The 16836-nt window shown below is 38.1% G+C and overlaps 1 protein-coding gene across 1 annotated transcript in view; it reads right to left on the reverse strand.

Annotated features, from left to right (window-relative positions):
* LOC140233405 (solute carrier family 12 member 4-like) overlaps nt 1-16836 on the reverse strand; it is a 75058-nt gene that overhangs the window by 15571 nt on the left and 42651 nt on the right. The window contains exons 12-21 of the mRNA XM_072313511.1: nt 16576-16794; nt 15642-15746; nt 14786-14874; nt 11963-12042; nt 9631-9663; nt 5271-5359; nt 3235-3341; nt 2117-2236; nt 720-809; nt 7-98 (exon numbers count right to left, since the gene is read on the reverse strand). Of these exons, the coding sequence (XP_072169612.1) occupies nt 7-98; nt 720-809; nt 2117-2236; nt 3235-3341; nt 5271-5359; nt 9631-9663; nt 11963-12042; nt 14786-14874; nt 15642-15746; nt 16576-16794 (1024 nt within the window). The remainder of the gene's footprint in view (nt 1-6; nt 99-719; nt 810-2116; nt 2237-3234; nt 3342-5270; nt 5360-9630; nt 9664-11962; nt 12043-14785; nt 14875-15641; nt 15747-16575; nt 16795-16836) is intronic.

Genomic DNA, 16836 nt, shown 5'->3' on the forward strand with positions numbered 1-16836 from the left:
ACTTACCAACTCTACTACTTGAATCTCAGCCTGGATGCGAAGGTGATAAAGGAACGTTGAAAGGTCCTTTTTGATCTGGACACTGTTATCTTCCATTTCTGGAAAACATCAAGCAAAACAAAATGTACATAAGCTCATTTTGCTAATAGTCTTGGCTGCTACAGGAAACTGCCCTTCCCATTATCAACATAAGTTACAGAAATAACCCTCCCATCCCCTTCCAAAAACATCAAAAATAAAATGAAATGCTCTCTTTGCATTTTTTTAGTGTGAACTTTGAATGGGATTGGAACAGATTCTACAATTAAAATGAGCTGCATTCATATTTCTAGATAGAAAGAGAACACTATTGAGGTTATTGTGTAGCAAAAATATCTGTATAAGCATAGTAATAGCTTTGGGTGGCTCAAAATTCTGATTTGTCTTCCCCCCTCTATCTACATATTTTCCCATATTTTCAACATTTCCTTAACACCTGTACTGCTTCTACAGCATCACTGGCTTCAACTTTTATAAGATGAATCATGTATTGTAAGTTGTACAATGACTAAAATCGAAAATCCTCGTACTAAAAAAAAAACCAAAAAACAACAAAAAAAAACATTATGGACACTTTATTGTGTATCTTTGGTAACAGTAATATCACACAGTGGATCTGGAAACTATTGGAGGAGGGGGCAAAAGGGTGGAGAGGGCCATCAAAATTGTGGTCTACTCACGTGCAACGGTGAAGACCCTCATGCGGCAGTTTTTCCACACCTTGTGCTGTCGAAGTAGAAAGGGGAGCAGCATCAACATGCCACCATCATCTGTTGCAGAGGAGATGGTCAAGGATTCTTACAAAAATCACTGCTTCAAATGTCCCTTCCATCTAACTTTCATCACATTGCATCATTCCATGGCCACACCCCTAGCTTTGCATCTAGCAACATCGTTCGATGAATCATCATCAGGAAGTATCTGTCCGTTTTGACCTTTGACATTCTGACATTCGATTTTTCTGCACGGGATGTATGCTTGGAGCAGTTTGACTTCAAACGATGTGAACATGCTTTTTGAGAATTCACACGGGTCCGACTCCATATGAAAAACGATCACAAGCCTATATATACTTCAGAGAGGCATGCACATACACACACTAGCACACAAGGATTCCCCTTTCCATATGGGTCTTATTTTTGTTGTGAAAAATTTGATTTACTCTATGAAAGTGGCCCCTAACTGCATTATATTTCTAAATACCAGACAAGAGAGTTTATGAAATACACACTACTTTTTAGATGAACTGATTATGTCCTTAAAATCTACAAAATTATTGCGTATGGAATGTCTTAAAGTGCTCAAAATAGTCTCAAGATAATAAGAAACAAACATTCTCCACCCCTACCTCCCCCCACTCACACCCACACCCACACCCACACATACTTGTCATGGTCTTCAAATATAGAAAACTTAATCTTTTTCATACCATATGCAGGGCTCCACACTAACTTTTATTCTTGGTGGCCCGATCGGGCCACCAAAATCATCGATTTTTATTTTTTGGTGGCCCGAAAGTAAAATCTGGTGGCCCGAAAAAAAATCAAGAAAAACATTAGAAAAACTACTAAACATAGTCCTGCTAAACATAGAAAAATAAATATTAAGCATTACTGAAGTGATACAGGTACCCATGCCTAAATTCATTTCCAAAATCAAAAACAAACATCTGAAATTTATTTTAGCATCTTACGGAGCCGATTGTTACCGCTGTTCATTTCCAAAAGTAAAGGCAAACATCTGACTTTTTTTGGTTGCCCGATCGGGACACCAAAATCTTCATTTCCGAATTTTTGGTGGCCCGATGTGCGTTTTTGGTGGCCCTGGGCCACCGGGCCACCGTTAGTGTCGAGCCCTGCCATATGGCAGACCAAAGGGGGTGGGCACTTTCCAAAAGTCAAGTAACCTCACCCGTTCCCAAACCTAAATGTACAACTCATTGGAAATTTACTAAGCATTACCTAAACCTGAGAAATGTCATGAGAGACATTCAACATCAACATGACTGTCAGTGTGGTTAGAATTATCCCATGATTGACTGAAGTAGGGAACAAGCGACTGTAAATAAAAAGGATACGGACAATCCACCAGACATCGATGCACCCAGCGTCCAACTTCTCGTTGTTGGCAGGAAACAGCTGACAGTTCTTGACCACTAGCAGGGCATTGTGACTGGCTGACACTACACGCACAGTATCTGTTGCAGCAAATTAACCAATACCATCTCACCAGTTTGATCACAATAAAATCATATTGGTGCCAATAACAGAGGTACTTCTTTACATTTGATTTCTGAGGTCCATATAAACTTCCAACATAGAGCTCACCTTTTCTCGTGCATATTCTGTACATGCACTATCAAACATCACAGGAGAATAAAGCATGTGTGAGAAAATGAGCACTGTCTTTAACTGGGGTGTTCTCTGCCATTTGGTACACTTTGAATACAAGCATACATTCAAGAAGCTTTGTTTTTATCACCAGATTTGGACGAGTTCTAAGTCACAAGACTCTGATAAGTAAGACATCCAGATTCTCAAATTGTGGCATCAAAACAGCCACCACCAAAGTAAACATCACACAAAGGCATTTAGGCTGAGAATCATGACTGTACAGTATGTCCCAAAAATTTACAATTGGATTTCCACATTGATAACTGTCAATATGATTAAACTGTCTGAATGCTATTTCAGGGTCTAAAATTGTAATATCTTACCTATATTTTGCAGAAAACTCCATTCAATTTGGTTAAGTGGTCACAGAAAAAATATGGATTGTTGTAAATTATGTCAAGGGTCTGTTTCTTCCAAGTTTAGCACTTGGGTGCTCTTGGAACTGCATATTAATGTGTGAACACAATGGACAGAACTTGGAGGGAAGGGATTCCTGACATGCTCTATAAAGACCCTCATTTCTCTTTGACCACTGAAACAAATCAGATGGGTTTTCTGTAAGATGTGGGTTAGAAGTTATAGTTTCATACCCTGAACTTGTATTTGGATTGATTCACTATTTTTAAAGTTAGCGTTGCAGAGGTCCAGAGGTGCCGTTGAAGTTTTTTTGGGGGGGACATACAGTATTTGACGAATACAACTGCAAGATATCCTTGGGCATACTACCCAAAAAATAAAGCCACAAGTTACGAGAGCCTGACTAGAGAAAGCATAGCCAGTGACGTGAGTTAAGCTTTCTTACCCAGGAAGACTTTCCATGATTTCTCATCTGGGTTGTGTCTCCAGCCATAGGGCCAGCCCATCACTACTGTGTTGTGTTTCAGGCCACCCAGACCACACATTTGGACACTGCATCAAAACAATGAACACATAAATCAGTGTTACGAAATCATTTCACTGATGGTGAGTACTTTTAAGCCACACTTCATTGTAGTTTTAATACAATCATGATTTCAAGATCTTTCCTCTATTTGCTTTGTTGTTCTCGTATTCATTTGTTGTTGTTATTGTGGGGTTTTTTTTTTTTTTTTTAACATGACTTTGCACTGACAATGTGGCATTGAATACGGTCTATGAAAAATAGATATGGGTCATAAAGATGAGGTTTGGGGCATCATACATGCACAACTCATTTCTCTGTCATATATCAGCATGGCTATAGTGATATTGAATTCAATCTATACTATCAAGGAAAGTTGTAAGGCCCTTTACTGTTAGTCACATGTTGACAGTCATAGATGTGTTCTATTTAGTGCTGAAGACAAATAAATGTGTTGAGCAGAGCAGAGCATTGGATCATGTGAGCACCATTGATAAGCTGGTTGCCTTCTAGATCAATGTCAATCTTAACAATCAAAAACATTTATTAGCAAAGTAGGAGTGGACCATGGAGTTGGTTGTAATCAAACTGTAAAATATGATCATATTCAGAACAAAATAATGTCAATGTAATGCAGTGGATATCTTTTCAATCTTTTCATGATTATCCTACTAGGAGCTCTAATGAGTTTCACTTACCCCTTTTGAGAACCTTATTAGCTCAGAACACATTTATGTACATCGGCCCTAAATTTTGGAATTCATTAGGTCCTGAAATAAAAAATTCTTCATCGTTATATATTTTTAAGCGTAATTTGAAATCTTTTTTGTTAAATTCTAGCTAAGATATTTATTTTCATTACCTATACAGGTTACAGCAAACATGAGGGTCATCATCGGTTATTTAATTCATTATTACGCAGTGAAAAACGGCATTACTAGGCAATGAAATACGGCATGTTATTTGCATAATTTCTACACAGCTGTGTGCAGTCACCAGCTGTTCGAAGCACCTCATCAATTCTCTCTTCCGTTTCTCTTGTTCAGCGTGTAGGCATTCTCTATCTTTCCTCTCCCTCCCTCTCCCCCCCCCCTTCTCTCTCATTTCTCTCTCTCTCTCTCTCTCTCTCTCTTTCTTCCTTTCCCTTTCTTCCACTAATTCTGTTTTTGTCCCATCATTCCGTTCGATTGTATCTCCTTAGTTTAGTTATGCCATGTTGTTGTGCATATGTGTAATGTATTTGTAATTGTATGTGTATTTTTGGAAGAAATTCTTGAGTGGTCCACAACCTACAAGCACTGCTTTTTAGTGGACCTCTCAGTTCTCTTTTATTTCCTCCTCAAAATATAACTTTGTATTTTCCCGTATGTATACATGATTCATCTCTATTAGTTTGTTGTATATCGTTAATCCTTCGCACTTTGTACTGTATACATGCTTATGATGGATTTTCTGATTTACCTCGTGTTATGTTTTGTTGGAAAGAAAATGAGAATGAAATAAAAAATGAATTGAATTGAATGAATGATATCAAAACAGAAGTACAACAAAGTCTACAAGAGAAGACTGGGTATAGAGGAGTAAGAATGGAGTAGAGGATTGCATATGATTAACATTAATAATTATCTGTACCATCCGGTTGTAGCTACAAAATTTTCTATCAATACTACTTGAATGATACTTTATAACCACATTTTCATCCTAGTAGTGCACATTACTTAGTTTCCACGCACTTTAAAGTAAAAAGGTAAGGAAGGAGTTGTACAGATCCACACTAAGATCACAATTCAACATCTAAATACCGGTACTGCCCAAACAAATATTCAAGTGTTCAGAAGTAGTGCTAAATGTTCAGTTAACATGCAGTGGGAGTAGGCCGATGCTAGCAATCCTTTCTTAATATTGGTTTCAAATGGTTCTCTATTTTTGCGATCCATGGTATATAGCGACATTCCTACCATGATGCAAGCCCCTCGGTGGGATTCTTGGTGACGAGCACGGTGCTGAATCCTTTCACCTTCTCCTCCTCCATCATCTTCCTCAGCTCCTGAACAAAGAAAGAGGTTTACAAAATATTGCACAGTGAAGCCATATACAAACATATTGCATAGTGAAGTAATATACAAAAATATTGCACATTGAAGTAATATACAATCAGTGAAACTGTTCTTCTTACGATAATGGGGATGCAACAATTTAAACAGACAGTATCCCTGAGTTGCTTTAAAACATTATTCACTCTTGCCTAAATCTTGCTATTCATGTGCGTTAGTAAACACTGTACAACCAGTCTGTGATATCATAATTCACTTTTAAAGGGGTAGTCTGATATAATTAATCTCCTTGGTTTTTGGTTCCTAAGAACTAAACTGTCATACTGGTAAATCACAAGAGCATATATACAATATAGATATGATATACACACAGTCATGTAGAAATCATCTTCCTTCAAACAGTTTTGAACTGCCTTTTACTGCCATTTTTTTTTTTTCTGATCAACTGATGAAGTGTGCAGTCAGCTAATGATGCATTGATTTCAGTGACTATAATGTGAATTTCATTACAGAGAAGAATGAAAGCAGACCACTGTGCTCTATGAGAAGATTTAGTGTGATGTCAAGAAAGAAGTGGATTTGATGGAATGTTTTATCTTCACCACTGGTCATTCAACAAAGGAAACTCAACAACAGCAGAACTCTACTTACAGCAATGTGCTAACACTTAAAATTCATTAAAAAAAAACCCACCAGAATTGGACATGCATGGTATCTAACACAACACTGAAGTAAATGACCTTCCTACTGAGATGTTATTCTTCAAACACCCCCCATCCATTAACCTTGAACTTTGAACTTTTTCTCATTGCATGCAAATGGAAATATAAATGATTCTGCATTTAAAGACTAATTCCTTTAACTGGCACTGCAAGTGAGTAAATGCCCAGCATCACCAAAGCAACTTACATTGCCATGACATCAAATGTTTGGAATTACACATATGGGTGTGGGCACATCAATGCTGCATTTACATGAAAACACTTTTGGGATTGATAATATCCAGTAATAGATATCCAGGGTACCGGTCTTCATATGGATAATGTATCAAACACATATATCTTGCGGTAGCTTACTGCATATGAACATATGAACAGAACTTGAAAACAAACACAAAGACAAGATTTCAAGTTCCAAGCTGCTTCCAATTGCAATGACACTTGGTCATTTTGTAAGTTGTTTGATTTTCTTTATATATATATATATATATATATATATATATATATATATATATATATATTTCTGGTTGAGGTGAGGATTTAGCTTTTAACATTTTGCGAGATATTCAGAAACCACTTTATGAGATGTCAAAGAGCATGCAATTCTCAGGGGTATCAAAAGTTTATTTGATGAAAATCAATTTTGAAATGGCTGAGATATCCAAAAACAAGGTGAAACAAAGAGATCCTAATGAAAGGCGTGGCCTGTCGCCTTTTATTATTATCACTTTTTTGGATATCTCAGCCATTTGAAAACTGATTTTCATCAAATAAACGTTGAATTCTTCTTGAAATTACATGCTCTTTCATATTTCATAAGAGATTTCTCATTATATCACTTAAGAAACATGAATCTCCACCTCAACCAGCACTGTACAGTCCCTTTAGGGACTTAACTTTGGCCTTCACATATCTGGATGAGTTTACTGATGGTTTCATTTTCCTTTATATACCATGATACTTTGCACTTTGCAGCAGGTTGCAACCTTTTTGAGAGGGCAAACATCTCATGCTTCACCATAACAAAAAAAACAACTTAAAAAATCCAATGCTGCCCAACACCACGCAGGATTCCAGAAAAAAAAAAAGAAGAAAGAAACCAATAACAACCCAGAGCTACAATAGTTGCACCTGCCATAGCAACAACCGAAATGTCCAGCAATGACTAGCTGCTGTTATTGCAGGAGCTGCAAGCATTATAACTGTTGTATGCCACAATTGCTGCCAGTTCTCTCCGCAACAGGCAACAAGGGATTAGATATAAGTGGAGCTGCCGTACAAACTCTGGGTTACCATGGTCTTCTACAAGTGGCTGCGTGGGATTTGCTTTTACATGGCTGACATGGGTTAGACAGGCAAAGGTTTGGCGGGAAATTGCAACAAGGTAATTAATTTTTCCCTTGCAGTATTTACACCATCAACTTTTCACAATTCTTTGAAAGCTGCAACTTGATATACACTGTACATTATCATGGCTCAGTGTTTCATGGCAAATGGCAAGTGGTTGATATTTTCATGGACAAACATGTTTGAGAAATTCTTCATGCAAACTAAATGATGCATCAGGATAATATCAGCTTTAGGAAGTACATGGTTAGCTAAGTGAGGAATATCATCTGCTAATGAAAAGGAGAGAATTTTTATATTATGGTTAGCATGACAAAAAGTAAAGTACTTTTCTACTGAAGAAAGAAAACATTACGGAATTACAATCTTGAGCTCTGTTTGAAGTAATTGATGGGTTAAGAAAGTTATATGAATTGCCTAATGCTCAAACCAACTACATCAAAATTACTTGGGGGGGGGGGGGGGGGGGGAGGCATCGCAATTCTGCAAATCATGGTTACAACCTATATTCCAGTTGTATCATGCTAGAAAAGACCAAAATCCATGCTATATATCCATTCTATGATAAATGTTTGAATCTTTATGATGGTGTTTCCCAATGCTATCACAATTACTTTATTGAAATATTTCACTTATTCTGAAAATCAGTTGCCTTTTTTTTAAATATATTTATGTATCGAGATTGACCTAGACAATTTTCCCCTTATCTTATGTCAAATCATAAGTAAATACAGTTTGTGCATCATCTCTAATACTTTTATGCTCATCAGAGTGTACCATTTGTCTGACAATACTTGAAGCTACAGATTACTTTCTTAATCTTCCTTTTTAAGTCAAAGCCTATCTCCATACCTACTTGCATATCAACCCAGTTATCTATCCTTGTCTCCAATCTATCTGATTACATACTGTTTCATTGCCTTGATAACATATCTGGCAGGCATGCTGTGGAAGACATTGCATAATACCATGTATGAGGTGAGAGCTATGGATAGAATATTATGAATTGATGAGAACTTTCAAGTTTTGCTAAAGATGACAAGTTAGGATGGAAACTTCAACAATTTGGTTAATCATGTTAATGAATGAAAACAGAACACCAAGAAATATTTCAGCACAGCAAAATTACTGGTAACTCCCAGGAAAAATGAAATGAGTTTAGATGAGGGAGGTTATTTTCTGCATATCTAATGAAAATCAATCATCATGAACTCGCAGGTGCATGATACGCATTTTGATTTTAAAAAAAAGAAAATATATAGTAATAATGATAGTATGCACAAGCAAGCAAATTTTCAATAAGTGTCAGTGCTTTTTTTTTTTTTTTTTTTGCTGCATGTTAACTGATCATGGAGTGCAATTTAACATAAACTGAAACACTTTCACTCTTTAGAAACCAGGAGTAATACAGCTCTTCAAATATTTCACTAAATAATAATTATTGAATGCAATTACTGGTACGTGTTTGCACAGAGACACGCATCTTCAATGGTGAAAATCACTAGAGCTTGGCAACACAACATAGGCCGGGAAAGCAACATTTTCTTTTTGTTTTGCATCCACATAAAAACCTCAACAAGACGCTTACTTTCACTTAAGAACACTCTTGCAGTCTTTTTTTTTTTTTTTAAAGAAGTATGTACATGTTACATAACATCCCGGAATAAGTTGATAAATTGTATGTCACCATTTTCCACTCATCTGCGTGATGCATGCATTATGCAAGGCTCGACACTAACTTTTTTATTCATCTGGCAGCCCGTACGGGCACAGGCCACTAAAATCTTTAAATGTTTCTTTTTTGGTGGCCTGAAAAGAAACGTATTGGCAGGAAACAAATGGAAACAGAACAATCCACTTTGAGTCTTTGGTTGCCCGATTGGGCCACCAAGATTGGGACACCAAAAGATAACCTTTTTTTTTTGGGGGGGGGGGGGAAATTTGGTGGCCTGACACCAATTTTTAGTGGCCCCGAGCTACCACTGATGTCGAGCCCTGCATTACGTGATCTTGTGATGGTATTATTAACTAGCAGGTGTCCAGTAATGAATGGTGGGTCAAACAAACGGCAAAATCACCATGGATTGAGATGGTCAGTTGATTCCTCACAAAACATGAACAAGATTAAGAATATCATAAAAAACAACAAACAAATATAAAGGGAAATGGTGTTGGAAATTCTGATTGGCAAACCTCACCTCCCGGGCAGCTTGAGCTTCTCCAAAACCCACCTGATACAATTTGCGAGTGGGGATGAGGTTGTTGTTGTTGTTGGGAGCAAAACAGGTTTGTTATTCAAAAGAGAGAAGACTGCTCCCATACAGAACATGGTAACACGCACAAGTGGTACAAGACACTGGAGTGAGATTTATCAGAAACGTACATCGGGAGGATGCAATGACGTTCACGTTTCACGTGATGATCTGTTTGCAAATATGCAGCTATCATTTTGGATAGATCTGATTCTACTATGGTGTTTTTATCCACGTTTCTGAAGAGCTGCATCACATGGGACATAAACAAGGACAAAATGATTCGGATTGACTTTACAAGCGCCTACGCATAGGATTAGAAGTTACTCATTAACACTCTTTCGAACAAGTTGACATTTCTCTTTTTCTCTGCACAAGCCATGCCTCATGTTATGTCATCTTCAAATTACTGTACCACATGAAACAATTATACAAAACATTTAGCTTACAATTATCAATGAGATGTTGGTTGAAAGTTACATATTACACAAATAGGCAAGTACTGTCACATGACTGTGCAAGAATAGGTGTATGAATCCCATAGTCCCATGCACAGATATCTGTGTTAGTAGCTGTCCACAGCTCAGAATGGGGTGGGGTAAGATATGACAATGAAGAAACAAGAAGATGGAGCATTCCCCTTGGATGCTCATGAGGATGGCAATGCATCTTAAGTATCTGCATCACACTGTGCAACCCAATTTCAAAATCTGCTGGCACAAAAAGTATTAAACTTTGCACATTACTTCTTAACTCTTGCAAGGGAACGAACAAGGAGAAGCATGCCAGTTGTTTCTGAACATTTGCAGCATTCAAAGAAAATCAATATCCTGCCAGAACTCCTCGTGTATGAAAAAAAAAAAAAAAATCAAGAGAAATCTCGATCTATACAAGCTGATGCTTCTGCAAACAGTGTGAAAACTCATCACCACAAAATGAAAGCTATGAAAAAAAAGGGGGGAAGAGCTAGAAGAAAGGACACAGATCCCATACTGCAAGTTTGATGAATGTGTTACAAGCAGAACCTACTACAAGTACACATTAGGGTAATAGAATCATTTCCATTTCTAGTGCCATCTTTTTTCTCAGACATATGAAGAAAAAAAAAAAAAGCATGCTATCAACATAATCCTTCAGGGTATCAATGAGAAAACTTGCATAACAGAATGTATAAGTTTCACTGCATATGCCCTCTGTACAAAATAAAGTCACATACACATTATGGGAACAATGAAATGGAGCAAATCAATACAAAGGCCTTGATGAAGACGGAGAGAAAGTGAGTTATTCAAATTTATATGCAGCCAAACACTGATGTTGAACTCTTTACGTTGCATATAGACAGGCTGGAATGGAATGTGAATATATTCACTGACATGCCAGATTGTTACACAAGCTTATTGTTCTGACTTGGAGCAAAAAATACACACTTTATCCTCATGTTTTAAAAATTAAATGAAATACCCCCCCCCCTCCAAAAAAACAAAAACAAAACAAAACAAAACCCACAAACAAACAAACAAACTGTAAATTGAGAAGCAGAGGAGAGTTGATTAAAAAATGTGGGGAGACACTCATAGGAATGTATTGTAAGTTTTGTTAGCAAACGGACTTCTCTTATGTGTTTCAATCAATCAAATATGCACTATAAAACTCTGGTTCCTACTGGTCTTGATTTTTGGGAAATGGCACCAATTATGACTTTAAAATCACACAAATACACAAAAAAACAGAGAACTCCCAGCACAGGACAGCTGTTATGACATGTTTAATTCGGGAATTCACTCCATTCGATAAAAGTGGTTACCCAATATGAAAGGAAGTTATTGTGTATCCACACATGACAGAGAATCTTAATATGGCAGGTGAGTCTCAATAGAGATAAGATACGAAGGACAGGAGGGGATACCTATCGATACGCTCTCATATGAAGGCACTGTGCACAAACTGAAGGTTGGCTATCATTACCAAGTTGGCAAAACTCCAGCAAATACCCAGATGCTATGTGAAGCCTGTATTTTTCAGGTTGACATGGGGGTAGGGTGAAACTAAATTTACATGTTTTCTTTGACTGCTTATTCTATGAGACGGGAAAGTTCATTTAAGTTTCATATTTGTCTAAGTAAAATATCTGCTCAATGAGGTGGGGTTCGATTTGTGGGTTCAGTTGCCTTTCTTAATAATGGTGTCCAAAGTTCCATGCTAGCACAGCAAGAATTGATGCATTCTGTCCCGTGTGGTTCAAATATTAATAATCATCACTAAGAGGAGATCTTACTTGGTGAGCTGCCTGAGACTCTCCGTACTTGAGGCTGAAGTCTCCTTCCAGAACGGACGCCACGAGAGTGAGACCCTTGCCTGCAGGGGAACGACAATATCAAAGAAGAAAGATGCACGTCGAGTCTCGATTGATGCACTGTTCTCTTTATCAGGGACTTCCAATGGTTGCCCACCCTGCTGTGCATTTCAGCTCTTACCCTTTATGTGTCACTGCCTTTCCAGGATAGTATGTACAATGCTATGGGTTTTTTTGAGCCAATTAGTACTCAAAGCACACAAATGGTTAAGTAAGGAGTCTTCCGCAACAACGCTGCAATACTTTCACCAAAATGTCTATTTTATGCCAGGGTCTCACGACTTTATTTGTTCTGCTCTTGTCAATGATGAAGCACTCTTTGCTTCCAAAATAAGTCAATTTAAAGTTTCAAAATTTACTGCTTTGCACTTTGGTGATTTAATTTAAAAACAAAACAAAGAAGAAATGAACACTGTGTACATGCACATCTAGTTTGAATTTTAAAATACATCCTACTGCAACTTCAACTGATTTATCAAATTAAAAAAACAACTGTCATTTTGACAAATCATTCTTAGAACAATCCTGATTTTTCATTGATACTGCAGACTGGATTAGGTGCAGCATAAATGACCTTAAAAATGGCTGGTCTCCATCTAAAGAATGGAGGAGGTAACATACATCCATACAAGCACAAATCTAACATTTGTCAAGAGGAACCCTCAAGGTTGACAATGGAACAGCGTAATATGCCAAAGGGAAGAATTATGCTTTGTAAAGTTGGATCAGGGCCTGCTACCTGCTATTTAGGACTAGGGAATACATCACACTCGTGGGCACATGCCATCTCTCTATAAGCATGAGGAACTACTCAGGGATACATGGAATACACGCCTCAACCATGTAATGACACAGTGGGGTTAATTTGTCCTGCAGAGTGACATGTGGTGGTGGTGGTGGTGGTGTGGGAAGAGAAGTGAAATCTGGCTAGCGTGCCAACAGACCAGACAATGTCACATGGTAGTCCAGGTCAGACACAGCTATTCTTGAGAGAGGAAAAAGAGAGTTCTAGAATACTCACACCACACATGCTTTTCCATGAGAGTGAGCATGACAGTGAGAAAAAGAGAGTGACTGAGAGAGAGAGAGGGAGCAAGGGAGACAAATATATATAAGAGAGAGAGAGAGAGCAAGAGAGGGAGATAGATAAACAAGTGGGTAGATAGATAGATAGATAGACAGGTAGATTGATAGATAAATAAGCAGATAGATAGGTAGGTAGATAGGTAGACAGATAGATAGGTAGGTAGATAGATAGATAGACAGATAGATAGAAATGTAGATAAATAGATAGATAGATAGAAAAGTAGATAAATAGATAGGTAGATAGATAGACAGATAAATTAATAGATAATGAATAGGTAGATAGAAAAGTTATTACATGCAGAGGTAAATAGATAGATAAACAGGTAGATAGATAGTATATAGACATATAGATAGGTAGATAGATAGAAAGACAGACAGAAAGATATAGATAGATAGATAGATAGATAGGTAGAGGAGAGCACCAAAGGCAACACATGGTCGCTGATGACACAATTCACACTCAAACAGGAAAACGTCTGGTTCTGCTTTCTCATCTGCTTTTCCAATCAGTTCCTTTTTTTGAGGAGGTCACACGACCTACATCGATCTCTTATCGCGTGCCTACAGATTTTGTCTTCCCCAGCAGCCGGAGCACATTTCCCAACGCCTCCAATATGGCTTGACTGCCTGTAGCTATCCTGGCCAAACATATGATGTTTTGACATGCCTCTAAACAACTTCCTGAATTGCCATGCAGCCTTATCAGGATGGACAAAAATAAGTATCACTAAAGCCATTCTTGCAATATCTGGTCTTCATCCAGCTATTGCATCGGTTTTCCCACACTACAGGGTATTACTCATAGTGACCCCAAGTTCAGACAACTTTCTGCTGCACGTGGCATCACGTGTTACACACTTGGTTATAGTCGCTATGCTTTTTATCATGTGTGTCACACTGTTCTGGGTAGGTTGTGTTCACTACAGAAATGACCTGCCTGGTGGTGGTTATTTCCAAATGAATTAAACAATGTCTCCGTGTTTCAATGATAAAATGGCTCCTAAAATTTTCTCCTACCAAACACTTCTGTTGATTGGACACTGCTGCAAGACATGAAAGACAGAAGTGGAATGCAGAAGAGAAGTCTGAAGGAAGTTAACTCATGTCATCTGAAAGAAGTGTAGTATAGCAACAGTAGTAGTAGTAGTAGTAGTAGTAGTAGTAGTAGTAGTAGTAGTAGTAGTAGTAGTAGTAGTAGCAGTAGTAGGAGTAGTAGTAGTAGTAGTAGTAGTAGTAGTAGTAGTAGTAGTAGTAGTAGCAGTAGTAGTAGCAGTAGTAGTAGTAGTAGTAGTAAAGTAATAGAAGAAGAAATAGAAGTAGTAGTAGAAAAGCAGTAGTGATAGTAGCCATAGGTGTAGTGGTAGCAGATACATTAACAGATAGCACTGGTAGCACAGTAGTTGTAATAGTGGAAAGTCAGAATGGTGCTGGTAGTCATGACAGGAGAACAAATACCAGGGGTACTAGTACAGCAGCAGAAATATTAATTAAAAAAAAAAAAAAAGATTTCTCTGACCTCTCATATGTAAATGTGGAATGTGCTTCTGGGCTCTGAGGAGAAAGCAAAACAAGAGAGAAAAACTCTGGCCAAAGAACTGGGACAATGATTGGTAGAGCATGAGTACTACAAGAAATAGTAGTAATAGAAGTAGTAGTTACCTGCTTTGAGCTGACTGGCGAATGTTAGAAGCTTCCGGTGTTTGGGCACTAAGTCTGGATTGAGCTTGCACAGAACCAGAATCTGAGGCCTGCAGAAACATATAAATTGAAAAGTGAACATTCTAGACAGTTGTCCTCATCATTCATTACCACCACCACTACCACCCTAATCATCATTATTATAATCAATGTCGTCATCATCATCATCATCATCATCATCATCATCATCATCATCATCATCATCATCATCATCATCATCATCATCATCATCATCATGTACAAGCAGTAGTACAATTAGATATTGTACTTACAATACAAGTAGAAGTTACAGTAAAGGCAAGAGTGAAGGCAAACATAGTCGTAGTCATAACAGTGATATGTAGGAGTAGCAGGAGATAGTTTCAATAATAATACATGTCACATTACTCCGATTATCAATGATTATTGATAGTGGAAAATTGCATTTCATTACATATGGGTGCAGCTGCATTCAATGATGCAGAATAGTCATATCGCAGACACATCATTACATTCACCGCTCGAGAAATTTGTCAGACTTTGTTCCAACTATGCATGCTTGCATTCAACCAAATGCAATTTCCTTCTAAATAGTGCATGCCCACCACTTTTCTCTCTCTCTCTGTCTTTTTTTTTTTTTTTTTTTTTAACTTTTCAAGCTTTCTAATATAACAACAAGAAAAGACATGAATACACCACAGGCTATTAAAACACAGAAATAGAGCCTAATCTGGCCTGGTGTAAAATTATACCAGGGTTACAAGTGTACATGGGGAACTCACATTTAGTGAACATGGGTAACTCAACTTCTGGATTTCCATTCTAGATCATGACTTACCGCCAGTTTTTAGTGTGCGGTGGGCCCTCCTCTAGCTTCAGGAGGCTGTAACGTGCTGCAGTCAGGGACAACCCTCGTAGACCATCTCCCCATTCCTTCTCAGCTCTACGGATGTCAAGAATTATCATTAGAAATACCAATAGTAATGCACGTTGGTTAGTTGCCTCATCTGTATGCATGAACTGACACAAGTTAGCCAGGGGCGGATCCAGGGAGGACAGCAACCGGCGCACGCCCCCCCCCCCTTTATTTTTTGTTGAAACAAAAGAAATAAAAAGAAAATAAATGGGGGGAGGGGTGCGTGCGCCCCCCCCCCTTTATTTTTGTAAACACGCCCCCTCTTTACGGAATTCCTGGATCCGCCCCTGTTAGCATTTATCTTAACCTTTTGCACACTTACACTCAAGTTCTCTAATACTCAGCTGGCCCATTTGAATCATTTTGGTTCATGCGTAGGTAAATAAGTCCTTGCTTGAACTGGTCAACACACACACACAGTCAAGAAAGCTACTCATTAATGCAACATAGCATTGTCATAGATAATTAAAAAACACAAGCGCAGAAAGCTATTTAAGTGAAATGGTCGCCTGTACATTTTTACATTTATATAATGAATGGAGAAAAAGACTTTCAACATTCCCCATATTTTCTGTTACACTTTATGTTCAAATATGCTGTTGGTGCTTTCTGCATTGAAAGAAAGATGCACAGATGAAATGCTATCGGTACTATCTGTGCAAAAAAAAATATATATATATATGTTCAAATGAAATAAAAGCCAAATTAACCACACATTCCACACACCCCAAGCTCTCTAAACTATGTCCAGATGCAGATGTTTTGCTCCATGTGACAAAACCCCATTCCTGGTTCAATCACTGCTCCTTTTCAAAAACCAGTCACATCGAGTCAATTATTTGACCACACGACTCACCCCTGGTACTCTATGTACTTGTAGATGAATGCGGCGACACCGATGGCCACGAGGGCATAGTACCAGCTGGAGATGAACATGAGTGCTATGCAGAATGACATGCCCAGGAAGGAGAGTGTCCAGTGGTAGAACTGAAAGCGAGGCCGCCAGTTGGGGGTCTTCAGCAGCGTCTGGAGGGCGCAGGCCAGGTTGACGAAGGCATAGCACATCAGGAAGAACCTGCCCACGGGTGGGATGGTAGAGAGGACCGTGTAAAGAATC

Source organism: Diadema setosum, chromosome 9 (assembly GCF_964275005.1).
Source record: "Diadema setosum chromosome 9, eeDiaSeto1, whole genome shotgun sequence".
NCBI classification, from domain to species: Eukaryota; Metazoa; Echinodermata; class Echinoidea; order Diadematoida; family Diadematidae; genus Diadema; species Diadema setosum.